Source organism: Gavialis gangeticus, unplaced genomic scaffold, assembly GCF_001723915.1.
Source record: "Gavialis gangeticus isolate Ggan-Ray unplaced genomic scaffold, GavGan_comp1, whole genome shotgun sequence".
Taxonomy (NCBI): domain Eukaryota; kingdom Metazoa; phylum Chordata; order Crocodylia; family Gavialidae; genus Gavialis; species Gavialis gangeticus.
In genome coordinates, this window is record NW_017728997.1 from 13,823,916 (window position 1) to 13,839,986 (window position 16,071).

Consider the following 16,071-nt stretch of genomic DNA (forward strand, 5'->3'; position numbering starts at 1 on the left):
CAGTGTTATACCCTCCCAAAACCAAATGGGAACAACTCTTCTGATTTAACCTAAAGACTACACTATTGTTCAGATTTTAAGGGTTTGCTCACCTGATCTTTAAGAATGGGGTGGAGAATAAAATTGCTATTAAAACAGCATTTAGCAGGTGAATGCATGCCTGGGTAGTTTTAGAGCCTTGAACAGAAGTAAGGGTGATGACTCTGGTAGGTGTTTGAAAGCTAAAAGGAAGTTGATTACTAAACCGAAGTTTTTGAGTCAAAAAAGAGACAGGCAAATACTCCCCCCATCAAAGTGCAGTAGCCTTTGGGAGTCTGAATAGTGGAATACAGAGATTAAAGTGTTAATTAATATCCACTTAGAAAAACTGATAATACTTCAGCCCATAAAGAATGCTGCTTTTTTCCAGCTTGTGTTTCAATTAGTGTAGTCTTTCCTCGTGCCTGTGCCTGTCCGTTCTCTGGTCATAGGCTGTGGCACGTGAATTGGACTAAAGTTGAAGGGCACAGAACAGGATTGAACAGGGAGTTTGTGGATGAGACGCAACTCTCCATCCTGTATCCCCTGGTCTCGGTGGCAGGACCAAGAGCCTTCTGTGTTGTACAAGCCAAATAGGTCGCAGCCAAATCAAGCTTGATTTTTATTTAGCTGTCCCCATCCTGTCTTTTTAAATGAGTTTTTTGCTTTTGGGGCGGTTCCTGCAATGGGCGATTCTGGGCGTCCCGAGAGAATAAGGGATGGCGTTTCCTTTAGGCAGTACAGATGAAGCACGCAATCCTAACGGGATGTGTTGGGCCTGCCCTTAACTATACGGCGATGGCTCTTTTTTTAGAAGGTGAATAATTTGTCCGGCCTTCTTGGCTTTGCATGGTCTCTCCTTACTTCTTTTTCTAAGTCGAGATCGCTCCTTGGTTGATAACGCAGGACAAGGCCAGTCACATCTCCAAAATGTAAAATTTCCAGGGGGTTCAGTGGGATAGGTTGGGTTAGGAGGTAAAGCAGGACGCTGGGCTCTCTGGTCCTGGCTCTGTCCCTGACTTGCTAGATGGTGGTCGGATCTCTTCACTTTTCTGTACCCGAGTTTGCTCCAGTTAAAAGTAAGGACAAAATTCCTGTTGGGTGTAGCAGAGCAGGATCAAGCTGTTGTGAAATGGGAATAGATTCACCTCTCTCCTAGAGGGCTTGAAGCCTAGTTCGACATCTGCAAGCATTTGAGATCCTCAGATGCATGCGTACAAATATTTTGCACGCTAATTGCAGTTTATTAGTTAACACTCTTTTTGTTTGTTGCACTGTACACTCCTTAAATTAGTTGGGGGAACTCACTTTTTTTTTTTTTTTTTATGATAGAAATCTTATCCACGCAGATAAATCCATATCTGTTTTGCTAAGATTATTAAAACTGAAGGAAACTTGATCTTGGCTTTTGTGCAAACATGTTTATATAAGCCTCAAAGTGCCTAAAATAACCTGCCTCTGTCCTTCTAAAGACACAAATAAGTGTCTAAGAGCTCCTTGTTTGAAGAAATTCGGAAGCTGCCGCTGTAGATTGATATTATTTAATGCTATTACAAAAGATTTTCTGTCCTGCCAAAATCGTGGAAGATGCGGTGACTCTCCCCTTCTCTGCCTCTCTTTCTGCCTCTCTCCAAGTGGTGATAACGATCATATTCTTTAAATTTCCAGCTTGCCTCCAGCATGGTGGAAGCAGATCGGCTGGTTCGGCGATCGGTTACCCAATTTGCATGCACAGATGCCTGCGTGCCAGGGACCAGCTCGCCTCGTTCTTGCGGACAAAAACAGTTGCTTATGCAAAGTGGGAGCCGAGAAATTTGTCCCCTAAGTTGCTTAAAGATGCCAAAGAGGTTTACATAAAGTTGAATCTTGAGGATCAAATGTATGTTGCCTTGCATCAAATTCCAGCCCAGGCATTATTTGCCTTAAGATTTGCATTAAAGGGCTTGATGCATCTGCTCCTAGCAGCTGGGTATTTCTTCTTGGGTACTGAAGCCACGTTTAGAATATGCGCTTCTTTGGTGCCTGTATGGCACTCGAAAGGTAGCGTGTGCTTAAGCCGGGGGATTGCCCTTGGGATGACAGATTCACATATCCCGTCTGACCCCTGGCCACACACAGCCACGTCAGCAGGAGCTGTTATTCCGGATATGTGGCCTGTCCAGGCAGGTGTGTCCCGTTTCTCACAGTACTGGACACTTTTTTTTTCAAGGGAAGATGCAGGAGGCGCTTGAGAAATAACATGCCCCGTGTGGAAATATAAATGCCCTTCACCTTCACGAGGGGAATGGCTTATGCAAGTCCACCGAGGGTGGTGGGGCTTCTGGGGCCATTGATAAATCTGGCTTTGTGGTAGCTTCTCCCACGTGGTGCAGCAATCAGTAGAGTTACAGCAGCCTCTGGGCTGCTCTCGGTGATGCCAGAGGGAACCAAATGCTCAGCTTGCCCAGAGACAGGAGAGCATAGAAATGGTCCACAGGCACATCAGTTTTGACTTCCCCGGTGCACTGTGACTCTCTGTGCTCTTTAGCCACCTGCAGCCTCTCGTGACTGTGTGTTATCCCTGCTAGATGGACAGCACACTTGAAGCATGGATTTCTGTAGGGAATGGGGATTCTGCTGCCTCTCCTGGCATTCATCAACCCTTTTACCATTATGTCACGCTGGAAACCAACAATGTACTTTTCCAGAAAACCAGAAGTGCCAGTAACTTGTGTTTTGAAAAGGTCTACTCTGTATCTATGTACACGCCCATCGATAGCCATGTGCACAAAGCATGCTGTTTCCACCATGATTATCTCTGGCATGGGTGAAAAGGGAATCCCATTCACTGAATAGAGACCCTTGCAGCTCCCCTGAGAATCTGACCTCCCTTACCAGACAAACCCGACTTGATGTGCCAGCATTATTTCTTCACGCATGTGGGAGAAGGTTGAACTGGGCACCTGATGGTTTAGCCTGTTCCTTACCCCAGCGCAAATGGTCATTGGCATCTTTCAGGCCCTCTTTGAGACGTGCAGCCATCTGCAGTGCCGTTTTGCAAGACCATGTAAGGAGAAACACGAGCTGGTCTTTCCAAGGAAGGGACAAACACCCCTAGCGAGGGCGTGCGTTGATGTGCCATTGTCTTGGTGCTCAGTCACGGCTTCTTGATTGACAGAGGCAGGGAGAGCTTACCTATCTGGTTGGCCAATACAAGGAAGAAGTGAAGTATGCACACTAGTTAAGTAATGCTCCAGGCAGGACAGACAAGCTCTCGCCTATAATTGACACAGTTGATTAGTATTAGGTTGTCCTAGAGCATCTGGGCACAAAGAATCTCAGATGTGTCCCCCAGATGTGCCCAGTTTGTCCTCCAGATGTGCCCAGTTAAATGTGGAAGAAGCAAGGATGTCGTAGGGCTTTGATGGGATGTTCATGCTGGTACTTGCTCAGACCCAGTTGCTAATCACTTGACTGCGCAGTGAAGATGTAGTCTGAGCTCAGGCATTATGGGGCTGTAGGTAAACCACAGTAGGTGATTTTTTTTTTTTTCTTTTTCCATAAGGCTACTGCCTTGAGGATGGCAGAAGGTAAATTGCTGGTACTTTAGAGGAAAGTTGGGCATAGCTTTTTTTTTGTTGTTTTTAATAGTATTAAGAGCCCTTCCAGTGCTGATGGCAGCAACAGTAGTGTATAGCACCAGAACCAGTCAGCATAGTTAGGCCCAACATCAGAAAAGGGGATTTCTCTTGCAAATGGATATGTTTGAATACGCTTTCCTCTTGCACGCATGCACTCGGGTTGTACCCGAAAGCTTGCAAAGAAGAACTTTTCCAACTATTTTAGTTGGTCTAATAAAAGATCCCGGATTTACCCAAAGAACCTTCTCTGCCTCGGGTAAGGTAGAAACTGAGAGGGTGTTTCTTTCTAGTACTCTCACTGGCATTTCTGATCCCCATGTCCCCATGGGTGGGATACCAGTGTGCAGAAGCTAACGTGAATGTTATCCACGGGCTTTCATATTCGCAGCCAGTGTTTTGACTCTGGGGAACATCTGCATGCAAGTAACCTTTATTTTCGTGCCGCCTTCTCTATTTGTGTGACAAGCCCAACTAAGCCTGGGGCCTCACGCAGCAGGCAGTGTACAGACGGTGGCAGCCTCTACCCCAATTTTTATTTACAACCCGAACAGACAAAGGGTGGCAAGGAAAACAAAGGCTGTGGAGAGGTGGAGACTTGGTCACCCAGCAGGAGAGCTCGAGAGCCAGGAGCAGGACCCAGGTTTCCGGACTCTTCATCTTGCAGCCCGTCTCTTGGGCTTCAGATGTCTCTTTTCCATTTGCAAGCCCTGCTGGAGGGACCGTATGGTACCTATCTGAATTCTTAGGCAAGGCCCTCTGTTTAGTGATGTGGCAGACTAGAATTTTTTCTGGTGTCTTCATGTAAAAGGGAACAATTCTGGTCTCACTGAAACACCGAGGACGCATCCAGACAAGCGCGCACGTGCCTCTTGCGGCATGTTTATACACCTTTACTGGCCCCAGCCTCTAGCTCCATTGGCTGAAGATCCAGGAAGAGCTGGGCAGGGTCACGTTGCCCCCACGTGGCACAGTTTGCCCCACACCAAAGTGCATGTTCGGGCACGTGTGCCGAGGCAAATATCTCTGGCACAAATTTGTACCACTCCTATTTGAGCTGCCTGCATGTGTGGACACGCCCTGAATGTGTACATGAGCAGTCCACTTGGTACAAGAGCTCCCAGGCTGTGTATTTTCCTGTACTCAGCTTATTTCACACTCACCCCATAGGCAAAATACGGTTATAATAGAGATGCACGTGTGCGCGATGGCAAACCTCTGGCCGGGGAATGATAATATGGTACAAGGAGGTTACCTGCTAACCTTTTAGCATGGAAACCTTTTACCTGCTTGAAATCTTTGCGATCACGCAATTATTCCCTCCGTCTGCCTTTGTTGGGAAAACGAAACGTGTTGCGGTGTGAGGATGCTGCTTGTGCTCAACAAGAAAGCCCTCCTCGGGGATACTTCCCTGCAACGTTCTCCCCCTGAAAATGGCAATAGTCCTCTCCTCTGTCGTCATGATAGCTCGTGGCATGTGAAAATAAATGCACTAAATTGGCAAAGCACTTAGCTACACAAGTGCCTTAGACAGGTGGGTAAATGGTCATTTATACAGAGGTCCCATTTAAAGGGCCACAGCAGTAGTTGGGCTCAGCTGAGACCTCATTTCCCTCTTAAAACTCCCCAGAAGAGCTTGTACTGCCTTGGACTGCTTTCTCGTTGTGTGCCGGGTCTGTAGGACACTACTTGTTAACACTCCTTTTATTCTGTGCCTGGGGCACAAACAAGCTCAAATGCGATTGTGCTGGGTTGGGTTTTTTTTATTATTACTATTCTTTGTAGTAATGCAATTATGGACAAATTACACTTTGATTTGTAATTATGCTATGAATATGAACTTGGCTTGCAAATATAGTCGTAGTTTAAACGGCAGCTTGACTTTTATTTAGATAAATGCCTCTGACTTCATAGGGGAAGGGATATCTGCTGTAGGCTGGTATCGATTTAAAGGTCTCCCAAGCATTTAAAAAGACTGGAGTGGGGAGCTTGCAGGACAGCATATTTTTAAAATAGATGCTGCTTTGGGTGTGAAACTCATGCTACTTCAGTCCCAGTTTCTATTAAGGACCTACTCTGAACTCCTGGAGATGATTTCACAGCAGGTACTTGTGGACAGCTGGATGTTTCATGCCAGAAAAAAACCAACACTCTGTCTTTATTGTAGAAGTACTGGGAAAACTTTGGGGGGGGGTGAGTCTTGCAAGCTCTTTGGGGCGAAAACCCTTTTTATACTGTGCCTGGACACTGGTCCATGCCTGAGACTTTCAGGGGCAACCACAACATCTGCAAAGGATGCTCCAGGGGACCTGAAGAGCCACGTGGCTGCTGTTTTCCCCCGTCTCTTCCACCTACTGTTTTGTTCTTTTCTTTATAGACCATAAGCTTTTTGGGGCCTGGACTGTGTGTAACGTTTTTAGAGGTGTCTAAGGGTTGGATCCAGCTCGGCAGCAACTGTGTCCTGGAAACAGAGACCAGAGCCCGGCTCCCTCCCGGGGCAGCATCCTCTTCCCCGCAAGACAGAGGACCTGTCCAGAGATCCTTCCCTGAGGAGCGCTGCTCTCCTCTTCTTCCAGTGGGCACCTCCCCTCCGAGCAGTCTGGATCCCAGCGTGACGGCAGTGCCGCCCTCCCAGCCCCAAGTCAGACGCAGCCGGGTATCTGTTGCATCCCATCCGTTTGCTGTCGGCGCCTCCGTGCTGAGCGGTGAAGGGATGTGGATTGCCCTGGGGAGGCACTTCAGGCTCCTTTTATAGGAAGCCTGGGCCATTTGGATCATCCCCTAGGCCAGCAGCACCTCCTGGGTGCCGCTAGCACCCTGCCGAGGGGATGCAAGAGCTGGTTTCCTGACACTCGGAGGGTGCAAGCAGGCTGCAGGGGAGACAGGAGGACCGGGTTGGGGCAGCGATTGATCATCTCCTGCAGCAGGTGTGAAGCAGCGTAATGATAAAGCTAGTCCCTCCTGCTTACATCCCACCTCTGTGCACTTGCTACAACCCACGCACCGCGCCTCCTCCCTGCCCAAATCCTGATCCAATGGGCCAGGATCACACACATTATGATGATTTGCTTGTTTAATTCCCACGTCATTCATAATTTGGTTTTAATTAACATTAAGCTTATCAGTAGCTCCTTCACTCCCTTCGGGCAGATTTATCTGTAGTGTGTGGCTTGCTAGTAACAGCCGCTCAGGATGAAATTGTAAGGTTGGAAGAGACCTCGAGGGTATAACACCAAAGCGATTCTCATCGCAGGGTGGTTATGCACTGGCCTCGGCCCTATTCTAGGCCGTCTGGTGCATTTTGGGGTGATATACATGCGGTGGTGCATCACAGGGCGCCTGCAAAAAAAGGACTTGTTCAGATCTGTGAGTGAGATTAGCCCCGTTAGACAATGCCGAGCATGCCTTTATTTATATTCATACCTTTGCATGTGTATAAAATGTGTGGGTGTCTGTATAAAATATTCAGCACAGGGTTTGCTGACTGCTTCAGATCAGGCTTTATAATGGAAAACGATCTGTTTATCTGTGATCAAGAGTGTGGTTATGAATAACCAGGAGGGAAACAGTAAACTTAATTGTCTCATATTAAGATAAATTAAGTGCATACATTAATATGAATGGGAGACGGGGAATCTAGGAGAGGCCTCATATGTTCTGATAGCAAAACCCAATAACTGGCCAGTTTATGCAGCAGAAAGTGCTTCTCTTCCCCCTCCCTCTCCCTGTTTCTTAAGTGCTCTTGTAAAACAGCAGATCATCTCACAATGCAATCCAGAATAATTAAGACGACCGGGTTTTGCTGAGTGCAGTGACTGTAGCATGCTGATCCGACTGTCTTTTATTTTAACAGAAACCTGAGCTACAACAAGTTGACGGAGATCGATCCTTCTGCCTTTACAGAGCTCCCGAACCTCCGGGAAGTGTAAGTATTCTTTTCGAGGCTTTAATTGCAGCTTGCCAGGATGGTCCTTGGAGCAATAGGAAACCGTATATGGTTTCCCAGGATACCTCTTTCCCCGAGCCAGCAGGCATCTGCAGATCTGACTTGGTGTGCGTTTCATACTGTACCTGTGCGCTACTTCTGGTTTGGTTTTTGTTTTTTTACTTTTTCTCAGCTCAGTCAATTAGCAGAACACAACATCTCAATTAAACCGGCATGCACTTATTGGAAATCACTGGTGTTTGCTTTGCTTCGCTGTCTGCCTCGGAGGGAGTAGTGGAGTTAACACACCTGAACACACCAGGCTCCAGCTGAAAGGTATCCCTGCAGCAAGGCAGAGCAGACTCAGCCCTGACATCTGATGCCAATCTAACCCAAATCTCCCAGGAAACAAAGGTGTAGTGTAGTGGACAACAAAGCACTTAACTCTGCCTCCCCCCTGCCTAGGGAACCAGTGCAAATTGAGTTTGCGCTCTCCTTGGGGACCCAAAAACTGCAGTTTTTTTCTTGGTTAGCTGGATCAGAAGAGCAGTGGGGGAGGTGGCCCTTACCTATTATTATCAGAGGCGATTCCTCCCTTCGGGTTGCAGGGACGCTGAACTCGGATCTCACCAGGCTGCTCTGATTGTTAGATGCTCGTGGACTTGGATTGAGTTGGGGGGTTTGAGCAGAGAGGGACTCAGACCCTAAGCAGTGGGTCGAGATATTTCATTAGCATGTGATTTTGGTGGCAGAGTTGAGGTTTGGTCCTTGTTCAAAGAACTGCCGGTGCCTCATGGGAAACTGAAACACCATTTCCTTCTAGAAACAATACTGTGCACTGCCTGGGTTGTGGCTTTCCTCCTTTTCTGTTCAACACTGGGGCTTAGGGTCCTGAAGTTTTTAGGCAAACCCACTTACATCAACGGGGGTCTCAGCTGCAAGATTGGACTCCATTTCTCCATCTGCCTCCTGATTACATAATTAGCAATTGGTTATGAAGTAGCATGACATGGTGTGTGTGGGTGGGGGGGAATATGCATCAGGAGTTCTCAAAAGCATATTGCAATAGAGAGCAATAATGAGAGTGAGACAAGTGATGCAGATGAGCGATACTGAGTCCCTATGATACGTTTTCTGAGTTGTTCTGTAAACTCTGGGAAGCTGTAAATTGCTCTGGGCTTAGAGAACAGAACCACAGACCTGATCCTATGGGACTAATGTAATTGGCTGTTATCCGAACATGCTAGAGGCTTAGGAGCGTCTTTATTTTTGAAAGCACCTGTGTGTGCATGGTCCCAGGTGGCTTTAGGGACTAGGTAGAAGACAGGAAGGTTGAATCTAGGTTCTTATACTGCACCCAGTCAGGGTTGGGCTCCCCTGTGCAAGCTGTTGTACAAATACAGAATTAGTCAGTTCCTGCCCCAAAATGCAAGCCATCCCAAAAGACAGAGGTCTTTGTGTGTGTGTGAGTGTGAATGATGGGGAGAGAGCAGGGGCTGCAGCGCACAAACCATGTGGTTGGACAGACGAGAGCTTTTCTGTATGAGAAGGGCTAGGTTAGCATGTAGGGAAATAGTAGGGAAAGGCAAGTAGATGGGAGCAGGGGAGTCGAGAGGAAGAGGAAAGAAAAGAGGTTGACAAGGAGAAAGATGACTGGAGAGTAGCGTGATGCCGAGCGAGTGAGACGGGATCTGGAAAGTGTGAAGGGGAAAGTCTATTAAAAGATCTATCCATCCATCTTGGATGCTTTTGAATAACAGCTAAACCACAGACCACTTAAATAAACTGCAGCTCACAAAGGGAATCACATCTGTGCTGCCAGAGCATCTCCACTTGGAGGTTTTCTAAGCACTTTACAAACATTTGCAAAATAAGCCTCGTGCCACATCGTGTTAAGGCAAGTAGATGTTCATCTGGATTTGGGATATTTTTACAGATGCAAAATGCAGTGCCCAGTTAAAGGCGACTGATCCTCAACAAAACCCGCTATGGCACTTCTATCACGTGTCCAATGGCCTGGACAGAAAGAGGGGAGAATAAAGTTATAAGATTAGTGGCAGGGGCTGCTCAAGAGGTTTATTCATCTCAGAAATGTTTAATACGTTCAAGTCCTGTTCCTTGTGGTTCTCAGGAGCCCGTCTACACGAGATACTTGTTGGCAGTAACCTAATAACACTGTGCAGTAGCACGTCACGGGACAGACAGTGCTAATGCGCTACTGCACCGTAGCGTCACTAAAAAGGCGTTCGGTGCTACTGCACAGTAACTAGCTACTGTGCATTTACTTAGTACTTCGTTAAGCAAGTACTAAATTAAATGTGCAGTAACTACTGTGCATTAATGAATGTGTAGATGCAGCAAGTGTCTACTAGGCTCACGCTTTATAGTGAAAAGTGAACCTTTAGGCAAGGCAGGTGTAAACACTAAATTGTAGAGGATTGAGGTTAGTTGAGAAGTAGCAGAATCCTTAAACCTTAACTTGGCACAGAATAGTGCTGGTTTTGGTGAAAGCAGTTAAATATAGATAGATATAGATATATAAAAATAGTAAACTTTATATTGTGTGTGTGTGTGTGTGTGTATAGTAATTAATTTTCCTTTGTGGGGTTATTTGGGTGAAGTTTTGAGAAAATTTGCCACTCAGAAAAATTTCAACCAGAGGAGAAAAAGAAAAGCAAGTTAATCAAAATTTTAAATCCCAGGTAGTTTAACCATTTCTAGCACTGAGTGGTTATCCAGGGACTGCCAGAGATGCTCCCGTGCTATGTGTTTTCCAAAGTGACAGATGATTGTTGCACACTTCCCTGATTTCCCTGTGTTTAGTTGATATTGTGCTGTTTTGAGAGAAACCTGGTGTTAAAACGTTTTATTTTAAAGGAGCACCAGAGTGCAGTTTGATACCTTGCATTCCAGTACAGGTCACTTGGTAGCTCATACAGCAGCTTGGGGCTTATCTGCAAGCGATGTGTAGCATCAAGTCAGCTGTGTCGCTGGTGGGTCTGAGCTAAGTAACTCATGCTGTGGACATCTGTAGTCCTGAGTGACTCCAGCAGCTTCACTTGGTATCGAGCCACCCCACCACCTCGTGCACTTACTCTCTGTTTTCAGATGGTGAAATTGCCACAGAGAGATCAAGTTATGTGCCCAAGGCTAGGCAGCCTGGTCGGTGGCAGAGAGGATAACAGAGGAAAGAATAGATCCTGATATCACCGGGGTCTGCTCCTTCCTCCCAGAGCTATTTGCCACATCTGCATTTGAACATGTGGATCTCAGTCCAGCCGCCTCAGTCACCGATGACTTCCCGAAGGCCATCATCCTCATTTCAAGGGGCTGCTGCTGCTGATGCAATTAAATCCATCTAACCCATGTGCTACAATGCACAGTCACCCTTTTGCATTGAGTTTAGTGTGCTCCCCTGTCATGCACACGCATCCCATAAAGGAAAGCCAACCCCTGGCCTGTCCTCTCAACCCCTTGGCCTGCCAATTCCCTGCTCCCTGGCTCCCCACCATGTCCCCGGCTTTGTAGGATGGTAGAGAGGAAAACGTGCTGTTCCTGTATAATCCCCACTGCCTTTTCACCTGTCTGAGCATGGGGCCCGTGGGGATTAGTGTAGCATTGCTTATTTAGTGCTGTGTGTTCATTAGTAGCAGAGGCTGGGTAACTGCGTGTGAAACCTCCCCTCCAAACAGCTCTCCCTCTTCTCTCCTAAATGCCTTTCCCTGAAAACTCTGGAGAGCCGTGCTATTTTTGAGCATCGCTCCGTTTCACACCAGCCTGGCAACTGCCCTGTCAATGTTGTATATGGCATGCCCCCCTCCATTTACCGTTGGAAGGCCACAGATTTGCGTAACCAAAGGAGAGGGACGGAGAAAGGGAGGAGGAGGTGTTTTAGGGGTGAAAAACACCCCTCTTTCTTTGCCTTCTGAGAGGGGATCTTGGGCACAAGCCGTCTCTTCAAAAACTCCTGTCGGCAAATGCAGAAGAATAAAGGAGATCTGCAGGTGCCCCTGCCGACGAAAGCAGTCTGGAGCAGAGGACATGCCAGGACGCTGCCAAATAAAAAGTCACACTTAGCTCAGAGGACTACATATTGTTGTTACAAGTCAGGGCTACAGCAGGGTGGCGGTGATGGAAACTGAGGGATAAGGGCCTGCTTCTCATTTGTGCAAAGCTCCCTTTATACTTCTCAGGCTCTTTTAAGGAATCCGAAATGGTCTGTAACTAAGTGAAAAAAAAAATACACAATGCCCGGGCGTTGTGTATTTTCATCAGTTATTTCTGGTTCACTTTGAGCATATTCTGGGTCTAGATGGTTTTGCTGCGTGTGCGTATGTGTGTAAGCCAGGCTCAGAGCTGCACGGGAGATTGTTAAAAATAGAAAAGTGCTTCTGTCAAAGTGCAGAAGTGCATAGAGGACTTGTAGTAGAGATGATCTCTTTTATTAGACCCAACAAGATTTTTGCAAAAAAAAAAAAAAACAATTCTGTAATTGCATACATTGGAAGGGGAGTAGCAAAGGCAAGCCAAGTATCTGCAAACTGCCTGCAACTCTTCTTTCTTGGATTCTCCTTTTAAGTGATTGCATTGCAAAGTCCTTATCACATCAAGCCAATCCCATCACATGCAGACACGCCAAGGCAAACTCCAGAGTGATTTTTATTGTGGCTGGGCGACTGGTCTGTCACCTTCCTCTCCCCTACCCCATCACTGGCGTTTCAGAAGCATTTAAAATCTTTCCTTTTGGCAATCTGTTCAGCTCGGCTAACAGTTTTCTTGGCAAGAGTGAATCTCCGTTTGGGGGGGCATTTATAAGGAATGACTTCCCCGGGCACGTATTTGGCTTTGCTGGCAACTTCCTACGCAGCTGCGTGCCTCAGTTTTCCATTCATAAAATGGCCACGATAATCTTTCCAATTTTTCCTTCCTAGTCCTGGCCCATCTTACAAATTTAGTCTTTAAAGTCTCTGCAGCAGGGGCTGTTTGGTGCTATGTCTGTGTACCCCTCCTGGTGCAAAGGGGTTGATCCTGATGGGGGCCTTTTGACTTGGGTATGACACAAATACATGAAAAGGAAGAAGCGAAGGAGCTGTTGGCTCGTACATCTCCTTACCCAAGAAGGTTGTGACGACTGCCTGGCACTTGCAAGCCCTACTAAGACACAAATAATGAATGGTTATATGGTGTTAGCTGTAAAACACTGCTCTTCTCTACCTTAAAATGAATAAGCCAGAGCAATGAAAGCTCAGAGTCGTAACGACAGAGGCAAAGCCCCTTAGCCAGTATAATGGACCCCGTTCTTGTCCTTTATTTCAGGGGTTTTGGGTCAGATGCACCACTCTGCTTGTTCAGTTCCCTGCCAGATGCTGTTAAAGATGGCAGAATCAGTCAGTCTTGCTCTTGTCCCTTCTCCTAAGGGTCAATACTTTTGCGATCCTTTTTGCTTCCGATGCACGAGTCCAGGGGCAGTTTTGATGGGCCACAGGAAACCGGCCCCTTGCCTGTGAACTCCCTGCCCTGCCTTGGAAGGGGACCCCACCTCTGGCCTGTCGAAACGGCGTTCATCGCTCGTGCTGCAGTATTATCATCCTGGCCGAGCTGCTACTGTAAAGAGCCCCGCGCGCTCTGGCAGTGGAAAGGATTGTTTGCTAAGTGCAGCTGGGCCTTGGCTTCTTGACCTCCCCGTTTTCCCGGAGTCCTTTCAGAGGCCCGGCCGCAGGAGGGGGACGGCACTATTGTGCAAACAGGAACCTAGAAAGCTTGTAACCAGAGAGGCTGCGAAATCCTGCGTCATGGCGTAACCGATCTGGAGGAGTCTCCTGGACCCTGTGGGGTGTCAGCATTGCCATAAGCGCTGCCCTTTGCTCTGCCTTGGAAGTGGAGTGGCTGTAATTGCTTCAGCATGGCTGGGGAGGGTGGGGGGAAGAGGCAGGGCTAGCAAGTTGGCCAAGAAATTGGGTAATTTTCAAGCGGCCAGACTAGCAACTGTTATAGTAATTAATTGGCTAATTCACCGTACAAACAAGGGCTCTTTAAACAGAGGAAGAGCTGGCCATGTGACGTGGATCTGCTTTCAGTCAGGGAAAATGCTTCGAACGCGAGGCCGTGGAGGGAGACGTGGCCGTATCTGATGGCCCGGGCGTAGTAGCGAACCTGCCTCTGTCGCTCCGGGGTCTGGGTCTTTAGGAAGGTCGCCCGTGCCCGTAGCTGGACGCTCCTCGGAGGTGCAACCCGTTGCACTTCAATGCACTGAGTTACTGCGTTGGACTGTGGGCAGCAGGGATTTTTTTTACCTGACATTGCTGATGCCCTTGGCATCCCGTGATATGCCACAATGCAGAGGGGTGCACGCAGTTGAGCACCAGGTAGAGCCCTGGACTGAGGACTCTGGGTCCTGCCCTGTGTTTTTGACTGTAGGCACAGTGCATGTTCCCTCCATGCCTCTGTTTTCCCATCAGGAAATGGAGATAAGGCTACTCTCGCCTTTTGAAATGTCGCTGTGAAATTCTCTGTATAAATTCAGAGGAATTTATGGGAATATGCTGTACTGGTATTACGTGGGACTGTGCCAGTATCAAACCATCATCATGAAACTGGGGTAAGGATGGTATTTAGCCACCCCAGCTCGATCTCTCTCTGGTTCGGTGCATGTACAGTCCCTAGCACAGACCTGGGGGTGCTTCTGCTGTACAGATAAATAGTGATGGTTCATTTGCCAGCACAAATTGTGCTCCTGCTTCCCCCTTTGCAAAATGAGGCTAAAAACACGGAACCGGCACATGGCTTGACTGCACCTGTAACGTGCCGAGGTCTAATGCGGGGGCGCACGCTCTCTCTCAGGCTAAGCTCCCATTGACCTGCGTGGAAAATTACCCCGAGGGAGAGTTGCAGGACTGTTTTCATTCTTTGGTAGAGCACTTGCCCATTACTTTTTTGAGGCACAGGGTGCAGGAGCCCCACCTGATACTCTACAGCTCATAACGGGGTTTTAATCCAAAGTGTTTTGGGTTGTGTCTTGGAGCCGGGGGTGTCGTATAAACCTGGCAACCACCTTCCTGTAGCAATACTTGCCGAACAGTCCATTGGCAGGTGACATCGAGCTTTTGCCAACACTTAATTAGCCGCGTGCTTATGTAAAGCGCCTAATCAGGGTCTGACTGAGCTGGTACCTGCTTTGTCTTAAGCAGTTTGTCTCAACAGTTCATCTCTCTTTCTTCCAGGCGGCTGAATAACAACGAGCTGACAACCATCCCATCTTTGGGAGCTGCACCTTCCACTGTCGTCTCCCTCTACCTGTAAGTCCTTGCTCCCTCGTGCCCGGTTTGCTTGTTTTTTGGTCATCAGTGGTCTGTTATCCACTGTTGGGGTAGTTTAGGTGTCGCACTCCTGGAAAGCATGCTCATGTGGTCTTATTGAGGGCCTGGTGATGTTGTATTTTACTGCAGTGAAGATGCTCTGGATTTGACCTGCCACAAAGCACTGCCAAAGGTTTCAGGGGGTGGAGTATATAGACCTCAGCTTTGGGGAATATTTCCTCTCCTCCATCCCAACACTTGCAGGACCTCACTGAAAAGGAGTTGCCATGTGGAGCAGAGAAGCAGCCTACCTGTTCAATCAGCTGAAGCTACCAGGTGCCCGCGTGTAAGATCCACAGGTCCCACGGACGAGCAGACAGTCTGCCCTCGGACGTTTCTCCCTAACCCTTTTAGTTAGTGGCCGGCTTATGTTCATGCACATGCTTAAAGGCGTCAGTCCCTTCTTGGCTTTTTATAGGATGCTCTCATCTTCCGCATAAAAGCCTTGTCCCTTAAGTTTACAGTTTGCAATGGCAAGTCTTACAGGCTGGTTACACATTGGGTAAAATATAGATTTTTTCATCAGCAGGTTTCAATCCCGTTGACTGGTCCCCTGCTCTTGTACTGTTTGGGAGTAGGTAGGAGCACTTGATTTTACCTTTTCAGTTTCCTTTCCTTTATCAGATTTCCTCTTCTCTTTAAAAAAAAAATCCCCAAACCTAGGGCTGGCTATATATTTGATCTTTCTCCCTCAAACTCCTTCTGGGCCACTGATCATTTTCACTGACGACTGTTTTTCCTTTTTTTAATTCTTTGGAGGTGGTGGCCAGAACTGATCACAACGTCTCCGGGGCGCAGTGCTGTGGGTCGATGTAACAGCAGTATGATGCCATTGGAACTTTTTTCTATCCCATTCCTAAGACACCCTGTGATTTTGATTTGTTTTGCCTGTAATGCACACTATGCCGTTTTTTCATGAAGATGCCCACTCTCCTTCTAGGATGGTCACATTTGATACAGAAGCAAGTGATTCGTTGAGCAATTGAAATAATTGCTTCCAGTGTGCATTATCTTGCATCAATAAGCATTGGTTGGGTATCTTCCTCTACCTTTTTTTTTTTACAGTAGATATTGCTCATGTCAGTACCACCAGGTAATTTTTTCCTCTGTGACCTAAGATGCTCTGAAGGCTTTGAAGCAACCTTGATATGCTGAC

General features: G+C 47.4%; 1 protein-coding gene across 1 annotated transcript in view; it reads left to right on the plus strand.

The window, feature by feature from the left end:
* LRIG1 (leucine rich repeats and immunoglobulin like domains 1) overlaps positions 1-16,071 on the plus strand; it is a 134,792-nt gene that overhangs the window by 52,713 nt on the left and 66,008 nt on the right. The window contains exons 2-3 of the mRNA XM_019504799.1: positions 7,489-7,560; positions 14,781-14,855. Of these exons, the coding sequence (XP_019360344.1) occupies positions 7,489-7,560; positions 14,781-14,855 (147 nt within the window). The remainder of the gene's footprint in view (positions 1-7,488; positions 7,561-14,780; positions 14,856-16,071) is intronic.